At 48.9% G+C, this 19,024-nt stretch overlaps 1 protein-coding gene across 1 annotated transcript in view; it reads left to right on the plus strand.

The window, feature by feature from the left end:
* LOC146839357 (glutathione S-transferase P 1-like) overlaps positions 1-19,024 on the plus strand; it is a 74,188-nt gene that overhangs the window by 16,690 nt on the left and 38,474 nt on the right. Inside the window, exons 3-4 of the mRNA XM_085650349.1 lie at positions 5,557-5,669; positions 7,892-7,979. Coding sequence (XP_085506475.1) covers positions 5,557-5,669; positions 7,892-7,979 — 201 coding nt within the window. The remainder of the gene's footprint in view (positions 1-5,556; positions 5,670-7,891; positions 7,980-19,024) is intronic.

Genomic DNA, 19,024 nt, shown 5'->3' on the forward strand with positions numbered 1-19,024 from the left:
TCTGCCATGTTTGTCCTGAAACACCTGTGTCAGACCCAGTGCTTAAATTGAGCCGGTGGTTTCTGCTGGGGGGCACCGGCCGCACTTATTATTTTGGGGCTCCGGGACTTATTTTTCCTCATCAGACTTTGGCTCCGAACAAGGAGAGAAGATCACAATAGGAGGAAAGTACGTGGAAGAGAAAGATGAAAAATAGTGACAAAAGGAGAAAACAGAGACGAAAAAGGCTTAGGGGCATATTATCTAGGACAGCGTTAAAAATTATCGCCGCTTTAGCGGCAGAAAACTGCCGCTAAAGCGGCGATAATGGGCTTGATAATATGCCCTGGAGAATTCCAATAGAAGCCCATGTTCTGGTGTCAACATGGGCTTCTATGGGAATTCTCAAGGGCATATTATCAAGCCCATTATTGCCGCTTTAGCGGCAGTTTTCTGCCGCTAAACCGGCGATAATTTTAACGCCGTGCTTGATAATATGCCCCCTAGTTTTTTAAGAACAAAGGGGCATATCAGCAACAACCGGCGATAATTATCGCTAAGCGCACTTAGTGCTAGGATAATTATCGCCGGCTAGCGTGGATTTTTATCGCTGAGATAGCGTGCTATTAGCAACGCTTATCTCAAAAGTGATAAAAATCCTAGCGCTTACTGCCAAACGTGAGATTATCGCTGGAAACCCAGCGATAATCCCACGAAGTTTGGCGATGGTTTGCTGATAGGGACTCGCATACTTAGCCATGATATCCACCATACATAGGATATCATGGCTAAGTCAGTTTCAAAGCAGGCGTAAGGAAAGTAGCGATAACAGAGTTTATCGCTACTTTTCTTGTCGCTATGCTGCTTTGCGTGAAGCTTGATAAAAGGAGAAATGTCGCTTAGCGACATTTCTCCCATTATCCTGGGGAGGAACGCCCACTTTGCATCTCATTAGAGATGCAAAGATGGGCATTCGGAATTCAGGCGCTAAGGCAAGGTTGCACGCGATAGCGTGACCTTGCTGATATAGCGATAAAATTATCACAGCTTTTCGGCCGAAAACGGCCGCAAAAACGCCGATAATTTTATATCGCCGCCTTGTAGATATGCCCCAAAAATACACGCGTTTTCGTCTCCCGACACCGCTCGGAACGAATCCCGACAGCGCAGTCAATACATTTATTTTATATTAAAAATGAATACCACCTCTGCCTCCCTAGTACTGACAAATGCCGCCTTTATTATATATTTTTGTAGGGCCACTGGCCACTAAAACCGCGCACGGTCGCATTATTTTAGATCTGAAGTATCTACTCACTTATCGGGGTTTCATGGAGCCGTCTTCATCCATTGGTCTATTACTGTCTCAGTCACATGTCTCTTCCGTCAAACACAGCGCGGGGCAATGCCTGTCTCTAGATGTTAGGTTACATCCTCTCCGTCGGTAATGTGTATTTTTAGGGACCAAAAATATTTTTACTTTTTGCCAATTTGTTTGACTTGTGCCTGGCAGGTACCCCAACCATGTTAAGCGTCTTGCAAAACAATCATGCCAATAGAAAACACGCATTAGCAAATAGAAAGGTGGCGGCCAGTGCTAGACCTATTGCCTTTGCCAGCGCCGGTTTTCAGATGTCTCGGTGCCTGGTTCAAATGGGAGCGAAGGTTATTTTTCTGCGCGTGCCTGTACGTTTGCCCTGATGCGCTCATCTACTGTTTACGGGGCGGGGAAGGGAAGCGGAAGTACAGTATGCGAACTATAGCGCTACAGCTCAAACCTTTCCGCAGACAAGCGCTCGAACCGTCTGCACAGTTCACAGCCCCGCCACTTCAGGTGCCAGTGGAACTTCTAGACACTGAGCCTTGAAGGGGCCGATTCCATAAGGAGGTGCTACAGTATGGCGCGGATTTAACACCTCGCCCCTTGTCACCTAGGCGCCGTCCAGCAGCAAGTCTGTGGTATCAACGAGGAGCTCGTATTTATTTCTTACTTCAAGCCTGACAATTTGAATTGGTGTTGAGTATGCCTTTCCCTTTTCTACTTTACTTTTCATTCGGTCTCATTTCATTTTCTTAATTCTCTTAAATCAGACTATGGATTTTTATAGCGCAAACTTGGCCAGAAGAAATTAGAGTGCCTTACAAGAGAACCAAGATTATATGACAAGTGATTTGTTTAGAATCCCTGGACGTTGAGCCCAGGTCGGGGTTTAACGTGATGCCCCAATTTCCAATGCGGCAGCTCTAGCCACTAGGCCACATTAACTCCCCCTTTTGTGTTAATAAACTATGTCAGACTTCCAAAATGTAGGCATTTGGGGAATGCAGGGGGCGCACTTTTTATTTTTCAAATATTCCTTCCCACCTCACCGCCTCTGGCCAATTTTCAGATTTCTGAAACTTGCTGGCGTGGAGGAGAGCGACTCCAAGACAGGCTGCCCATGCTCTCCATCGGCCTCGGTGTTGGTGTATGTGGCTAGGTTTACACTAGGGAAGCTTCCAAAGAAGGAAGATTCTCCAGTATGGAATCTTTGATAGATTCACATGCTTGAATCATTCCCTGTCGTTAAAGTGGGAGTCCCACAGGTAACATAACAAAGCAGTTTGCATACTTACCATAGGCTATAATGACAATGAACAATCACTTTAATAGCCTATCTATGTCCTTTTATAACAAGCATTTGCAATGCAACAGGTCTTGCATTTACGCGAGTTTGAGCTATTGGCATTGTAAAAGAAAATGCCTTTTATTTAGGTTTTGGTTTATGAAACATAATAAAAAGTATTGTCATTTACAATGCCAATAGATTAACCCCTTCGCCGCGGCAGGAATTCCGCCGCGGCACTGGGGGGGATTTGGGGGCAGCGCGGTGGCGCTGTGCTCGTGACGGAACCGCTCTGTCACGAGCCACGGTTGAGCTGTGCTCATGACGGAGTGGTTCCGTCACGTCTCTGCCCACTGCGCTAATCGCCCGCACAGGCGGGGAATTAGCGCCGCGTGGGCGGAGCGGCGGCCAACGGCCGTAGCATGACGGAACCACTCTGTCATGAGCACAGCGCAACCGTGGCTCATGATGGAGTGGTTCCGTCATGAGCGGGGAAGGGGTTAAACTCGCGTAAATGCGAGACCTATTGCATTGCAAATGCTTGTTTAACTTCCCATGCTGTCTATCTGCTCAGCTGTTGTCATAGAAATCACGAATATAGCACGGAGAGTCACCCACATGAAGCACATAATTCTGCATTTTTCTGCTTTTAGAAATAAATACAGACAGAAAACACTCTGTTTTCTGTCTGTATTTATCTGTAAAAATCAGTAAAAACTGAAAACTGGGAGTCTTCCTCACAATATAGCATTAAGGTGACAGCATTGGTTATCGACGACATCCGCACCCTCCTCGACCAAGGCCACACCGTAGCCCTGATTCTACTCGACCTGTCAGCAGCAGCTTTCAACATCATCTCCCACCGCACACTAGCAGCAAGACTACACGACGCCGGCATACAAGGCACCGCCCTCGACTGGATCAGATCTTTCCACACCGGCAGGAGACAAAGAATCTGATTGGTACGTTTCCTCTCTGAGCCCACGGAAATCATCTGCAGAGTCCCAGAGGGATCATCATTCAGCCCAACCCTTTTCAACATCTACATGGCTCCCCTCGCCGCCATCGTCCAACAGTACGGCCTCAGCATAGTCTCCTACGCTGAAGACACCCAGCTCATCCTCTCCCTCACCAAGGACCCCACCACCTGACTCAACTTCCAGGAAGGAATACAGGACGTTGCAGCCTGGATCAGCAATAGCTGCCTAAAACTCAACTCCGAGAAGACAGAAGTCCTTGTCCTTGGAACCACCCCGTCAGCATGGAACAACACCTGGTGGCCCACCACCCTCGACAGCCCACCAACCCCCACAGACCACGCCAAGATCCTCGGCATCGTACTCGACTCCTCCCTCTCCATGAATCGACAGGTCAACACCCTCACCCAGCTGCTTCAACACCCTCTGCATCCTCCGTAAGACCTTCAAATGAATCCCCCCCCCCGAGGCAAGAAAGACAGTCACCCACGCACTCATCACCAGCGGGCTGGACTACGGAAACACCCTCTACATCGGCATCAACAAGTCCCTACTCCACAAGCTCCAGACAATACAGAACACCGCAGCAAGACTCGTCCTCGGGATCACCTTGACATGAACACATCAGCCAACACCTGCGCAAGCTCCACTGACTCCCCGTCGAGAAAAGAGTCACCTTCAAGATACTCACCCACGCCTACAAATGCCTACACAGCACCGGGCCCCAATACTTCAATGACAAAATCACCCTACACGTACCCAAACGAAACCTCCTCCCCACCAACCTCCTCCTCGCCAAAACCCTGTGCATCCATAGAGCCAGAGCAAGGGGAAGATCCTTCTCCTACATCGCGGCCAAGACCTGGAACGAGTTACATGCCGACATCAGATGTGGCCCATCCCTGAACACCTTCTGAAGGCTCTGAAGATCTGGCTCTTCGAAAGAAACGGGCCTCCTGACCCCCCGCCCAGCGCCTTGAGACCCTTACGGGTAAGTAGTGCGCTTATAATTTCCCTGATTGATTGATTGAGAACAGGAACTGAGAGAGTCAGGCGACCGTTTCGAAGTACCTTGTCAATGTGGGTTGAATCTTTAGGAGACGTAGTTTAGCCTGAGTGCGAGTTGAAGTAGTTGTTCTTTAGCAGCAGAGATTTGAGGCCCCTTATGAAGCAAGAAAGAGAGGGGTTGCATCTGAGATTCTTAGGGACTGAGTTCCAGATCCTGGGGGCGTTTCCTGAGAGCATACTCGCCTGGGATGATTTCTTCGTCGGGTTAGGAGGTTTGATAAGAAGAGAGTTGGAGCTTCTCAGTGCCCGGACTCTTCCTGCTCTTGATAGTTTGGCTTCTAGGTATTGAGCTGTTTTTTGTGAAGGGCATTGTGGGTGATACCAGTGGTGTTGAAGATGCGTCTTCCTTAGATATGAAGTCACCTGAGTCTATTGAGGGCAGGTGATATGTGATCAAACCGTTCAGTTCCTATGAGGAACCCGGCAGCCACACTGTGAGTTGCTCTTAGGGGCGAAAGGTGAATTGTCGGAGTTCCAGTTAGGATCGAATTGCCGTAATCAAGTTTCGAGAGAACTAGTGATTACACTACCATCGTAAGATCATCAGGGGGAGTAAACAGTCACATGTTCTTGAGATGTTTTACTGCGTAGAGCGCTCCCTCGGCTGAGTTGTTGATGTACTCTGTCATTGACATGGATGTTACACTGTAGGGACGAAAGCCTCACACACCAGGCCCAACATGTCAGCTCCAGTGTTGCACCTTGCCATGCACTGCCCGCTGATGCAGGAGACTTCATCCATGATAGAAGTGAAGGGTCAGGTCTTCCTGTTGTCTGAATGGGCTCTCTGACCCCTCATCCTAGGCTGTGCTGAGGTAATGTGCTTTATGCACTCTGACAGGTCTTCTTTGACCTTTCACCCTAGGCCGTGCTGAGGTTATGTGCTTTCTGCAGTCTGATTGGTCTTTACTGACCTCTCGTTCTAGGCCGTGCTGAGGTAATGCGCTTCCTGCTCTCAGACCAGGGCAGTCACTGGACAGACGATGAAATCTCCTCGCAGAAATGGGCAGCAGGAAAGGTGGACTTCAAGGAGACAGCGGTGAGTGTTATCTGTGCACAACCCTATGGCCTGGCACTCTGCCAGTCTCTCTGTATCCAAGACTGATCGTACTAACTCTTCCACCAGTCGCTCTGTATCCAAGACTGCTCTTACTACCTCTTTCACCAGCTCCTCTGTATCCAAGACTGCTCTTACTACCTCTTTCACCAGCTCCTCTGTATCCAAGGCTACTCTTCCTACCTCTTTCACCAGCTCCTCTGTATCCAAGACTGCTCTTACTACCTCTGCCACCACCTCCTCTGTATCCAAGGCTGTTCTTACTACCTCTGCCACCAGCTCCTCTGTATCCAAGGCTCCTCTTCCTACCTCTTTCACCAGCTCCTCTGTATCCAAGGCTGCTCTTACTACCTCTGCCACCACCTCCTCTGTATCCAAGACTGCTCTTCCTACCTCTGCCACCACCTCCTCTGTATCCAAGACTGCTCTTCCTACCTCTGCCACCACCTCCTCTGTATCCAAGACTGCTCTTACTACCTCTGCCACCACCTCCTCTGTATCCAAGGCTGCTCTTACTACCTCTGCCACCACCTCCTCTGTATCCAAGACTGCTCTTACTACCTCTGCCACCAGCTCCTCTGTATCCAAGACTGCTCTTCCTACCTCTGCCACCACCTCCTCTGTATCCAAGACTGCTCTTACTACCTCTTTCACCAGCTCCTCTGTATCCAAGACTGCTCTTACTACCTCTGCCACCACCTCCTCTGTATCCAAGACTGCTCTTACTACCTCTGCCACCACCTCCTCTGTATCCAAGACTGCTCTTCCTACCTCTGCCACCACCTCCTCTGTATCCAAGACTTCTCTTCCTACCTCTGCCACCACCTCCTCTGTATCCAAGGCTGCTCTTACTACCTCTGCCACCACCTCCTCTGTATCCAAGACTGCTCTTACTACCTCTGCCACCAGCTCCTCTGTATCCAAGACTGCTCTTCCTACCTCTGCCACCACCTCCTCTGTATCCAAGACTGCTCTTACTACCTCTTTCACCAGCTCCTCTGTATCCAAGACTGCTCTTACTACCTCTGCCACCACCTCCTCTGTATCCAAGACTGCTCTTACTACCTCTGCCACCACCTCCTCTGTATCCAAGACTGCTCTTCCTACCTCTTTCACCAGCTCCTCTGTATCCAAGACTGCTCTTCCTACCTCTTTCACCAGCTCCTCTGTATCCAAGACTTCTCTTCCTACCTCTTTCACCAGCTCCTCTGTATCCAAGACTGCTCTTACTACCTCTGCCACCACCTCCTCTGTATCCAAGACTGCTCTTCCTACCTCTTTCACCAGCTCCTCTGTATCCAAGACTGCTCTTCCTACCTCTTTCACCAGCTCCTCTGTATCCAAGACTTCTCTTCCTACCTCTTTCACCAGCTCCTCTGTATCCAAGGGTACTCTTACTACCTCTGCCACCACCTCCTCTGTATCCAAGGCTGCTCTTAATACCTCTGCCACCACCTCCTCTGTATCCAAGGCTGCTCTTCCTACCTCTTTCACCAGCTCCTCTGTATCCAAGGGTACTCTTCCTACCTCTGCCACCACCTCCTCTGTATCCAAGACTGCTCTTCCTACCTCTTTCACCAGCTCCCCTGTGTCCAAGACTGCTCTTCCTACCTCTTTCACCAGCTCCTCTGTATCCAAGACTGCTCTTCCTACCTCTTTCACCAGCTCCCCTGTATCCAAGGCTGCTCTTCCTACCTCTGCCACCACCTCCTCTGTATCCAAGGCTGCTCTTACTACCTCTCTCACCAGCTCCTCTGTATCCAAGACTGCTCTTCCTACCTCTTTCACCAGCTCCTCTGTATCCAAGACTGCTCTTCCTACCTCTTTCACCAGCTCCCCTGTATCCAAGAATGCTCTTCCTACCTCTTTCACCAGCTCCTCTGTATCCAAGGCTGCTCTTCCTACCTCTTCCAGGGCCCCTCTGTATCTATGGCTTCTCTTCATACATCTTCCATCAGCCCCTCTGTATCTAAGGCTGCTCTGCGTACCTCTTCCACACCCCCTCTGTATCCAAGGCTTATCTTCCTACCTCTTCCACCAGCATCCATGTATCCAAGGCTACTCTTCCTACCTCTGCTGACTGGCCCAACTATAATAAAAGAAGTAGCCTGTCTTATCCCCAGCCCCTCTATACCTAAGAATGTACTCTGCATCTCTCCCACCACCCTCTCTGTGACTAACAGCTCTCTTTGCACTTTCTTTAGGTCTTTGGTCAGATGCCCCGGCTGAAGGAAGGAGACTTCTGCCTTTACCAGTCTGGCGCCATCATGCGGTACCTGGGACGTAAGCACGGTGAGACCTGAGGTGTTATGTAGGGGTAACTCAGGAGTAGCAGGTGGTCTTTCTATATTTCTGACCTCTTGATGCATGGAGAGGAGATTGGTATGAGCATGGAGAGGGGGAACAACCTTTACAACGCAACTGTTACAACGCACTACACTTACAACGCATTTTTTACAACGCATAATCCATTACAACGCATGACATTACAATGCATGACACTACAACGCATTTTTAAAAACTACCTTTACAACGCATTCCATTACAACGCATACTACCATTACAACGCATACCATTACAACGCATAATATTACACTACACTATCCAACACTTACCCTACTGTTGCACCCCCTGGAGTTAGAATAGTAATTTTTACCCCTATACTATCCAACACTTACCCTACTGTTGCACCCCCTGGAGTTAGAATAGTAATTTTTACCCCTATACTATCCAACACTTACCCTACTGTTGCACCCCCTGGAGTTAGAATAGTAATTTTTACCCCTATACTATCCAACACTTACCCTACTGTTGCACCCCCTGGAGTTAGAATAGTAATTTTTACCCCTATACTATCCAACACTTACCCTACTGTTGCACCCCTTGGAGTTAGAATAGTAATTTTTACCCCTATACTATCCAACACTTACCCTACTGTTGCACCCCCTGGAGTTAGAATAGTAATTTTTACCCCTATACTATCCAACACTTACCCTACTGTTGCACCCCCTGGAGTTAGAATAGTAATTTTTACCCCTATACTATCCAACACTTACCCTACTGTTGCACCCCCTGGAGTTAGAATAGTAATTTTTACCCCTATACTATCCAACACTTACCCTACTGTTGCACCCCCTGGAGTTAGAATAGTAATTTTTACCCCTATACTATCCAACACTTACCCTACTGTTGCACCCCCTGGAGTTAGAATAGTAATTTTTACCCCTATACTATCCAACACTTACCCTACTGTTGCACCCCCTGGAGTTAGAAAAGTAATTTTTACCCCTATACTATCTAATACTTACCTTAAATGCAATTTAATATTATGCGTTGTAATGGTATGCGTTGTAAAGGTAGTATGCGTTGTAATGGAAATGCGTTGTAAAGGTAGTTTTTAAAAATGCGTTGTAGTGTCATGCGTCTTAATGTAATGCGTTGTAATGGATTGTGCGTTGTAAAAAATGCGTTGTAAGTGCATGCGTTGTAAAAGTATGCGTTGTAACGTCATACATCCATGGAGAGGAATGATCAACACACAGTGGTGAGAGTGAGGATGAACCAACGTGGTCTTAGACCCTCGCTCTCACAGAAGTGTATAGAAACCTACATGATGTACTTAAGCAGAGCAGGCATGAAGCAAAATCTCTCTTGAGTATATAGTACTACAAATCTGGTGCTTACACGTATGGCACAGACCTGTAGTGACTTTGTGAAGTCATGGATCCCTTTTCATGCTAATGTGACACTATTACCATCAGTGTGCTTTATCACGGCATGAACCCCCACTGATATCAACCAGGCCTTCATGTGGCACACAGAGTGCAGCAGTATCTGGGAGTCACTACAGAGTGCTACTAGGAAAGTGCAATGATAACTGTCTGTCACTCTAGAGTACTACCAGAACAGTTTAGTGATAGGTGGCTGTCACTCCAGACTACTGTCAGACCGAATACAGTGATAGTGATAGGTGGCTGTCACTCCAGAATATTACCAGAAGAGTGTAGTGATAGGTGGCTGTCACTCTAGAGTACTACCCAGAAGAGTGCAGTGCTAGGTGGCTGTCTCTCCAGAGTACTACCAGAAAAGTGCAGTAATAGGTGGCTCTCACTACAGGGTACTACCAGAAGAGAGCAGTGATCGGTGTCCGTCACTCTAGAGGACTACCAGAAGAGTGCCGTGATAGTGGACGTCACTCCAGAGTACTGACAGACCAAATGCAGTGACAGGTGTCTCTCTCTAGAGAGTACTACCGGAAGAGTGCAGTGGTAGGTGGCTGTCACTCCTGACTAATGTCAGACCAAATACAGTGATAAGTGGCTGTCACTCCAGAGTATTACCAGAAGAGTGTAGTGATAGGTGGCTGTCACTCTAAAGTACTACTAGAAGAGTGCAGTGATAGGTGGCTATCACTCCAGAGTACTACCAAAAGAGTGCAGAGATATGTGGCTATCCACGTCAAAGTACTGCCAGACCAAATATAGTGATAAGTGGCTGTCACTCTAGAGTACTACTAGAAGAGTGTAGTGATAGGTGTCTGTCACTCCAGAGTAGTACCAGAAGAGTGCAATAATAGGTGGCTCTCACCCCTGAGTACTATCAGAAGAGTTCAGTGATAGGTGGCTATCACTCCAGAGTACTACCAAAAGAGTGCAGTGATATGTGGCTATCCACGTCATAGTACTGCCAGACCAAATATAGTGATAGGTGGCTGTCACTCTAGAGTACTACTAGAAGAGTGCAATAATAGGTGGCTCTCACCCCTGAGTACTATCAGAAGAGTGCAGTGAGAGGTGGCTATCACTCCAGAGTACTACCAAAAGAGTGCAGTGATATGTGGCTATCCACGTCAGAGTACTGCCAGACCAAATATAGTGATAGGTGGCTGTCACTCTAGAGTACTACTAGAAGAGTGCAATAATAGGTGGCTCTCACCCCTGAGTACTATCAGAAGAGTGCAGTGATAGGTGGTTGTCACCCTAGAGTACTACTAGAAGAGTGAAGTGATAGGTGGCTGTCACCGTAGAGTACTAATAGAAAGTGCAGTGATAGGTGGCTGTCACTCCAGAGTACTACCAGAAGAGTGTGCTGATAGATGACAGTCACTCCAGAGTACTACCAGAAGAGTCTAGTGATAGGTGGCTGTCACTCCAACGTACTACCAGAAGAGTGCAGTAATAGTTGTCTGTCACTTCATAGTATTGCCAGACTGCATACAGTGATAGGTGGCTGTCACTCCAGAATATTACCAGAAGAGTTCAGTGATGGGTGACTGACACCGTAGAGTACTAGCAGAAGAGTGCAGTGATAGATGGCTGTCATTCCAGAGTACTGCTAGACCAAATACAGTGATACTTGGCTGTCACTCCAGAGTTCTACCAGAAGAGTGCAGTAATAGCTGGCTGTGACTCTAGAGTACAACCAGGAGAGAGCAGTGATAGGTGTCTGGATCTACAGAGTACTTACAGAAGAGTGCAGTGACAGGTGGCTGTCCTCCAGAGTACTGCCAGACCTAATACAGTGATAGGTGGCTGTCAGTCCAGAGTACTAACAGAACAATACAGTGATAGGTGGCTGTCTGTACAGAGTACTAACAGAACAATACCGTGGTAGGGGGCTGTTACTCCAGAGTACTAACAGAAGAGTATAGTGATAAATGGCTGTCACTCCAGAGTACTGTCAGACAAAATACAGTGATACGCAGCTGAAACTCCAGACTATGCTATGTTATGACGATATATATGGCACACTAACCACCCGTGAGGGTATCCAAGCACTTCAGCAGATGAATAGGCTTGTTTTCCCCATGGAGTTATTTGAAGAACCAGCCCTTCAGCCTGGTGTGTGAATCAAGAAGTGGGGATGAGGCTCTGATGTAGTGAGGGAGGTGTTTTATGTTACTAGATAGAGTGCAGTGAGAGCTAGATGTCCCTTTAGAGTATTACCAGAAGAGTGCAGTGACAGTTGGCTTTCATTCAAGAGTAGTAACAGAACATTGCAGTGATGGGTGGCTGTCACTCCAGAGTACTAACAGAAGAGTGCAGTGATAGCTGGCTGTCACTTCAGAGAACTACCAGAAGAGTGCAGTGATAGGTGTCTGTTCCTATAGAGTACAACCAGAAGAGTGCAGTGATATGCGTCTTTAACTCCAGAGTACAACCAGAATATTGCAGTGATAGCTGGCTGTCACTCCAGAGAACTACTAGAAGAGTGCAGTGATAGGTGTCTGTCACTATAGAGTGCAACCAGAAGAGTGCAGTGATATATTTCTGTCACTCTGGAGTACTAACAGAAGAGTGCAGTGATATGTGGCTGCCACTCTACACTAGTGCCAGAGAGAATACAGCAATAGACAGCCACCTGCCATTCTACTCTGTCTGGTAGTACTCTTGTGTTACACCCACCTAGCAGTGTATTCTATCTGGAAGTACTCTGGAGTGAGAGTCATCTATCACTGCACTCTTCTGGTAGTACTCTGCAGTGACAGCCACCTGTATCTGTACTCTCTGGTAGTCCTGTGGAGTGACAGTTGCCTGCTACTGTACTCTATCTGCTAGGTCTCTGGAGTGATAGACAGGTATCATTGAACTTTGGTAGTACTCTAGAGTTACAACCACCTGTCAGTGTATTCTGTATGGCAGGACTCTGGAGTGTCAGCCACCCATCACTGCACTCTTCTGGTAGTGCTCTAGAGTGACAGCCACCTATCACTGCACTCTTCTGGTAGTACTCTGGAGTGACAGCCACCTATCACATCACTCTTCTGGTAGTGCTCTAGAGTGACAGCCATCTATCACTGCACTCTTGGTAGTACTATGGAGTGTCAGCCACCTATCACCGTACTCTTCTGGTAGTACTCTGGAGTGACAGCCACCTGTCACTGCACTCTTCTGGTAGTACTCTGGAGTGACAGCCACCTGTCACTGCACTCTTAGTAGTACTCTGGGGTGTAAGCCACCTTTCACTGCACTCTTCTGGAAGTACTCTGGAGTGACAGGCACCTGTCACTGGAATCTTCTGGTAGTGCTCTAGAGTGACATCAACCTGTCACTGTACTCTTCTGGTAATCCTCAAGAGTGACAGCCACCTGTAACTTTACTCTTCTGGTAGGTCACTGGAGTGACAGCCATGTCTCACTGTACTTTGGTAGTACTGTGGAGTGATAGCCACCTGCCACTGACTCTTCTGTCAGTACTCTGGAGTGTGTCATATATTACTACACTCTTCTGTCAGGACTCTAGAGTGACAGCCACTTATCAGTGTATTCTCTCTGGCAGTACTCTTGAGTGTCAGCCATCTATCACTGCACTTTTCTCTTAGTACTCTGGAGTGACAGCCACCTATCACTGCACTCTTCTGGTAGTACTCTGGAGTGAAAGTCACCTATCAGTATATTCTCTCTGGCAGTACTCTTGAGTGTCAGCCATCTATCACAGCACTCTTCTGTTAGTACTCTGGAGTGACAGTCACCTATCACAACACTCTTCTGGTGGTACTCTGAAGTGTCAGCCATCTATTACTGCACTCTTCTGGCAATACTCTGGAATGTCAGCTATCTATCACTGCACTCTTCTGGTAGTACTCTCGAATGACGGCCACCTGTCACTGAACTTTTCTGTTATTACTCTGAAGTGACAGCCACCTCTCGCGGCACTCTTCTGGTGGTCCTCTGGAGTAACAGCCACCTATCAGTGTATTCTCTCTGGCAGTACTCTGGAGTGTCAGACATCTATCACTGCACTCTTCCGGTAGTCTGCCAGTTAGAATACACTGATAGGTGGCTGTCGCTCTAGACTATGCAGGAGTCTCTCAGACCTCCTCATTCATACTATCCATCCTATGCGACTGCGCTCCCTCCACACTGGTCACCGGCCCACAAGGAAACACTTCCCACTCAGGATCACAACAGAGACAACACCCTCCCAACGACACCACCTACATGGTGTAGAGTGTGACACTCCACAGAGGGATACCATTCTTTCTTTCTCTCCTACTAAGCACACTACATGCAATATCCACCAGCCTGCTTCTCCTGGTCAGAGTCACTGCTCTCCCCCCGCGCAGCTCCACCATTAAGGCCCTGCCCTTAGCGCCGCTTGAGCTCCTTGGCAGGTAGGTGTTCGAGGCCGTCCTCCACCTGCAGGCTCCTGTCTGCTCCTCATCCCTGGTGCTCTAGTGGAAGAGCACCCTGCTCTTCTGCCATTCCGCTAAATTCTGTGTCTTTTGTCTCTTTGCCTTTTTATCCTTTTTTGTCTCTTTGTCTCTTTGCGTCTTCTTCTTTCTTTCTATCTTGCCTTTTCATTTCTTACTATTGCCTTTTTTGCAACTCTTTCCCTCTCCTTTCACTTCTTTCCCTCCCCACTCCTTCTTCCCGCACTACCTGCAGCTGCTGCTCCACCTGCCCCCCACCAGCGTGTCGCTCCTGCCTCCGAGCTAATCGCCCTTATCTGACCCCTACTTAATGTTGGCGGCTGCGCTGCTGGCACGCCAAAGGCACGCCAATGGCAAGCATGTCTGCACCCGGCCACGACGCAACAGCGAACAGCACCAGGGACACTGGTCCCCTGACCCCCCGCCGCTATGACCATAGCACTCTCCATGCATGCAACAACAACTGCCAGCTCTCAACACTGAGCAACACCCAAGACCTGATCTCCTGCCGACACACCTTCATCTACCTCCTTCAGACCCCGGCAGCTACCTCCAGCCCACCGGACGCCACCTCACACAAACCTGAGCTGCATTCTCCTCAATGTATGCTCCCTGCATAGACATGTAGTAGAAATCTGGGACCTCCTCAACACTAACACACCCGACGTCTCCTTCTTTAGAGAGACCTGGACCAACGCCAGCTCCGCACCTGACATCGCAACAGCCATCGCTGAGGGATACAAGATCCTGAGGAAAGACTGCCTCAACCACCCAGGAGGAGGCCTTGCCATTGCCCACATACGCTCCCTCCGATTGACAGCCACTCACTTGGACAAAGCCTCGCCCCCCCCCTCATGGAACACATCCACATCCACTTCCAGATCCAACCAAACCCCAGAACGATGCTCCGCAGAACACTCGCATACAGACCTCCCGTACCCAGCACCCCCTTCACCAATGTCATCGCCGACCACATCACACCCCATGCCCTCGCCTCTACAGTCTGCATACTACTTGGAGACCTGAATTTCCACCTCACCAACTTAGGACTGAAGCAACCCGTCTCCACCCCCACAGCAGGTCACTCACTCGACCCCATCTTCACCAGAGGAAACAACATTTGCTTCAGCCACACCACAGAACTGCTGTGGACTGACAACCATTGCATCCATTTCTCCTTTACGAACCCCACCACACACAAGCACACGCATCGCCTCTCATGCAGAAGCTGGAACAAAGTCTCTTAAGAACACCTCACCTCTGTCCCCACCTGCACTCCACCCCCTATTACGGCAGACGGCAACACAGCGGCTAGCAAACTCCACCAATGGACTGCCAACTCGTCAACACTCTCGCCCCCTTCCAGAACACCACGACACGACTCAACAAGAGAGCCAACTGGTTCACCATGGATCTCTGAGAATCCAAGCACACCTGCCGATGACTGGATAAGACGAGGAGAAACAGCAAAACCCTGGAAGCACGCTCCCCCTAGAAAACAGCCATCACAGCACACCAACCACTCATCAAATCAACAAAGAAAAACTTAATACACGACAGAATTCTCTCCAATGTCCTCAATTCTAAGGAACTCTTTGCCATCATACAAGAATTTGCTAATCCCAACAGCGAAACAACCGATATCCCTCCCTCCCAAGACCTCTGCAACAAACTCAGCTCCTTCTTTCACCTCAAGATCAAGACGCTGTACGACAACTTCGATGACCAAGACCACTGCACTGCCCCAACCCCACCCCCAAAGAAGCCACACAACGGATCCTTCTCACCTGGATCCCTCCACCACAGAAAACACCCTAAAGACCATGAGGAGCTTCCACTTTGGAGCACCTTCTAACCCCTGCTCGCCGCACATCTTCCACAGGCTCGCCATCGCACCCGAGCTACGCCAAACTATCAACTGCTTCCTCGAGACAGCCACATTCTACAGCCACATTTCCCGACAACGGGAAGTGCGCCAAAGTCAAATCCCTCCTAAAGAAGCCCTCCGCAGACCCGACGGACCTCGAGAACTTCAGGCCCATCTCACTGCTTCCTTTAGCTGCCAAAGTAATCGAAAAGGCCATCAACACCCAACTAGCACACTCATAGAAACCAGCAACATCCTAGACACCTCTCAATCCAGATTCTGCAACAACCACAGCACTGAGATCGCCCTCCTCACTGCCATTGACAACATCCGCGCCCTCCTTGACCAAGGCCATACGGCAGCCCTCAGCCTCCTGGACCTATCAGCAGCCTTCAACACCATCTCCCACCGCACACTAGCCACCAGGCTCCATGACGCCGAGGAAAGGCCTTAGACTGGATATGATCTTTCCTCTCAGGCAGAACACAGAGAATAAGACTCCCACCCTTCCTCTCAGAACCGACAGAGCTCAGATGTGGAGTACCCCAAGGATCCTCCCTCAGCCCCTAACTCTTCAAGGTCTACATGGCCCCCCTCGCAACGATCGTCAGAAACCACAGGCTCAACATCGTCTCCTATGCCGATGACACCCAGCTCATCCTGTCCCTCACCAAGGAACCTGACATCACCAGGCACAACTTTCAATAAGGGATGAAAGCTGTCACGACCTGAATGAGGAACAGCTGCTTGAAGTTCAACTCGGAGAAAACAGAAGTCCTCATCCTCAGCTCCACCCCCTCTGCATGGGACGACACCTGGTGCCACCCCACCCTTGGAAACCCACCCACCCCAATGGACCATGCATGCAACCTTGACATCATACTGGGGACCCCGTGAAAAAGCTCACCTCCCTGGCGCAGAAGCCCTCATGTACTTGGCATCCCTGGAGGAAGGACGAGACGGCAACTTGGGGTAGTGGCGTGAGCCAGTGAGATGCCGCAGCAGCCACGGACCACATCCCGCAGGTGCCCCAGCATCTACCGGCGCGCACCTGACGTCACCACCAGCGCCCGGAGGCGCTACTTAATGGCGGAGCGCCGAGAGCTCCTGGGACCCCGTGAAAAAGCTCACCTCCCTGGTGCAGAAGCCCTCATGTACTTGGCATCCCTGGAGGAAGGACGAGACAGCAACTTGGGGTAGTGGCGTGAGCCAGTGAGATGCCGCAGCAGCCACGGACCACATCCCACAGGTGCCCCAGCATCTACCGGCGCGCACCTGACGTCACTACCAGCGCCCGGAGGCGCTACTTAACGGCGGAACGCGGGACGCGTGCGGGCGGCGCCGGGCTGAGCCCGGGCAGAGGGCGGGCCGTCTGTGGCCGTCCGGGGCAGGAGGAGGCAGGGCAGGGCCACGGACTTTGGCTTGCTGAACTCGGAACCCGCATATGTAGTAATCTACCATTTTTTAATATTGCCTATTGTGTATATTATGTTTGTTGACCTTATCAATATTATAGTGTTCTTCAATAATTAGGCAATCTATTGTTGCGCCTGTATTTTTCATTGGGTAGTTAGCATTTGCTGGCCCTATTATGTCCAAACTTAGGTCCTCCAAATTGGCGGTTAACAATGACACAAGGACAATGGACAATTATCTTGTTAAAGTAGTCAGTAAGATTAACAAGGATAGGAGATTATCACTGAGCAGGGTAAATCCAGAAACGTCACCTACAAGGCAGTGTCCGCCTACCTCACCGATGCCCTATAGTAGCCTGGTTAATTCTAATAATGATGATACAAGTATTGATGTACCCACGGAGGAGCAGGAAATTTGTATTGAATCTATCCCAAGTCTGAGCCCGACACCATCACCAGGGCCCTCTCTAATTCAATCTCCCACACGGAGAGTGGTGCGTGCTTGTAGGAAGGCTCCTGCTAAGAGGGTAGTGGCTCGGAAGACCAAAAAGCCAGGCTCAATATCTCTCAAAAGGGGAGATACCCCGGAGCCCATAAATAAGTATTCTGCATTCAGCTCAGATTGACCTTTTGGTAACCATTCTTGAGTTCAAATTGGAAGCACTGATTAGACCCCTGGTGGCAAAGTTAGATCTAGTGCTCCTAAGGGTCAATAGTTTGGAAGGTCTTTTAGATTCTTGTATGACCCGGTCTACCACCTTGTCGAGCCCTCAACCTGGCTCATCGGGTACAATGGGTAATAATACAGTGGGTCCTATAGCACATGCTTTAGATAGCAACAGGGTTAATGGCTCAGGGGCTAATGCTCAGGCTTCTTCAGCCGTAATTGCTCTGAATATTCCATCTTCGAATCTATCTAGAGCGGGAACCACATTAGCACAAATATCAGGACAACCACAAATAGCACAAAAAAGCAATCAGGATAATTTAGTAGGGGTAGATATTGTCGGGAGAAGTAGACCTAGGAGTAAAAATGTTATCAATCTTCCTCCGGAGTGTGTTCCATACACCGTGGTATTAACAAATGTACCAGAGGTTGATTCCTGTTTGATTGATCCTAGGTTAGAAACTTATGATGCCCTTAAAAATAAAACACTTGCCTGGCTGAATCGGAATTGTGGTTTTCCGTGTGCCTTTGCTAATGATATATTATTTACCCGTAGAGTTAGTTGGATTGGCAATGGTACAAAAAACATAAGAGGGGATTGTATTATTATAACCTTAAATATCCACAACATGTGGCAACAGTCCTCCTTAGAGCTGCCACTTTGCCAACCCTGGAAAACTCGGTACGTGTTAGACCCCTTGGTTTTTTTTATAACCACCTGGATAATACCCAATATCGATTGCCCCATGAGCAAAGGAACCCTCTAAATGGGCACGGAAGAGGGATGGTTGGTTGTGTTCCGAATGCATCTGTGAATATGTCTTGGGTTCAAAACAGTGGGGACCGACATGGTTTTCAGTCAGCGAACAGGCAGTTTGATAACATCCTACCTCTTTATAACCGTTATACTGCCCTATCATCATTGGAGGAAAATGATTGACTGCCCGATGCCCTGGGGAACTCTACTCAGTCATTAGCACCATCCCTTAAGATAGCCACTTGGAACATTGCCGGTTTAAAGAACAAAATTGGGATTGCCGAATGGGAAATGACATTAAAATCTTTTGACATCATTGCCCTGCAAGAGACTTGGGACTATATGAGCAGCTTCTCCCTGGATGGTTATACTCACTTCTGCAACCCAGCTACCAGTAGTGTGGCAGGAAGACCCAAGGGGGGCTTATTAAGTCTATTTAAATTGGACATTAAAGGTACACTAACTCAGTGCTCTTCGGGC

This window comes from Triturus cristatus, chromosome 4_1 (genome assembly GCF_964204655.1).
Source record: "Triturus cristatus chromosome 4_1, aTriCri1.1, whole genome shotgun sequence".
Classification (NCBI taxonomy): Eukaryota; Metazoa; Chordata; class Amphibia; order Caudata; family Salamandridae; genus Triturus; species Triturus cristatus.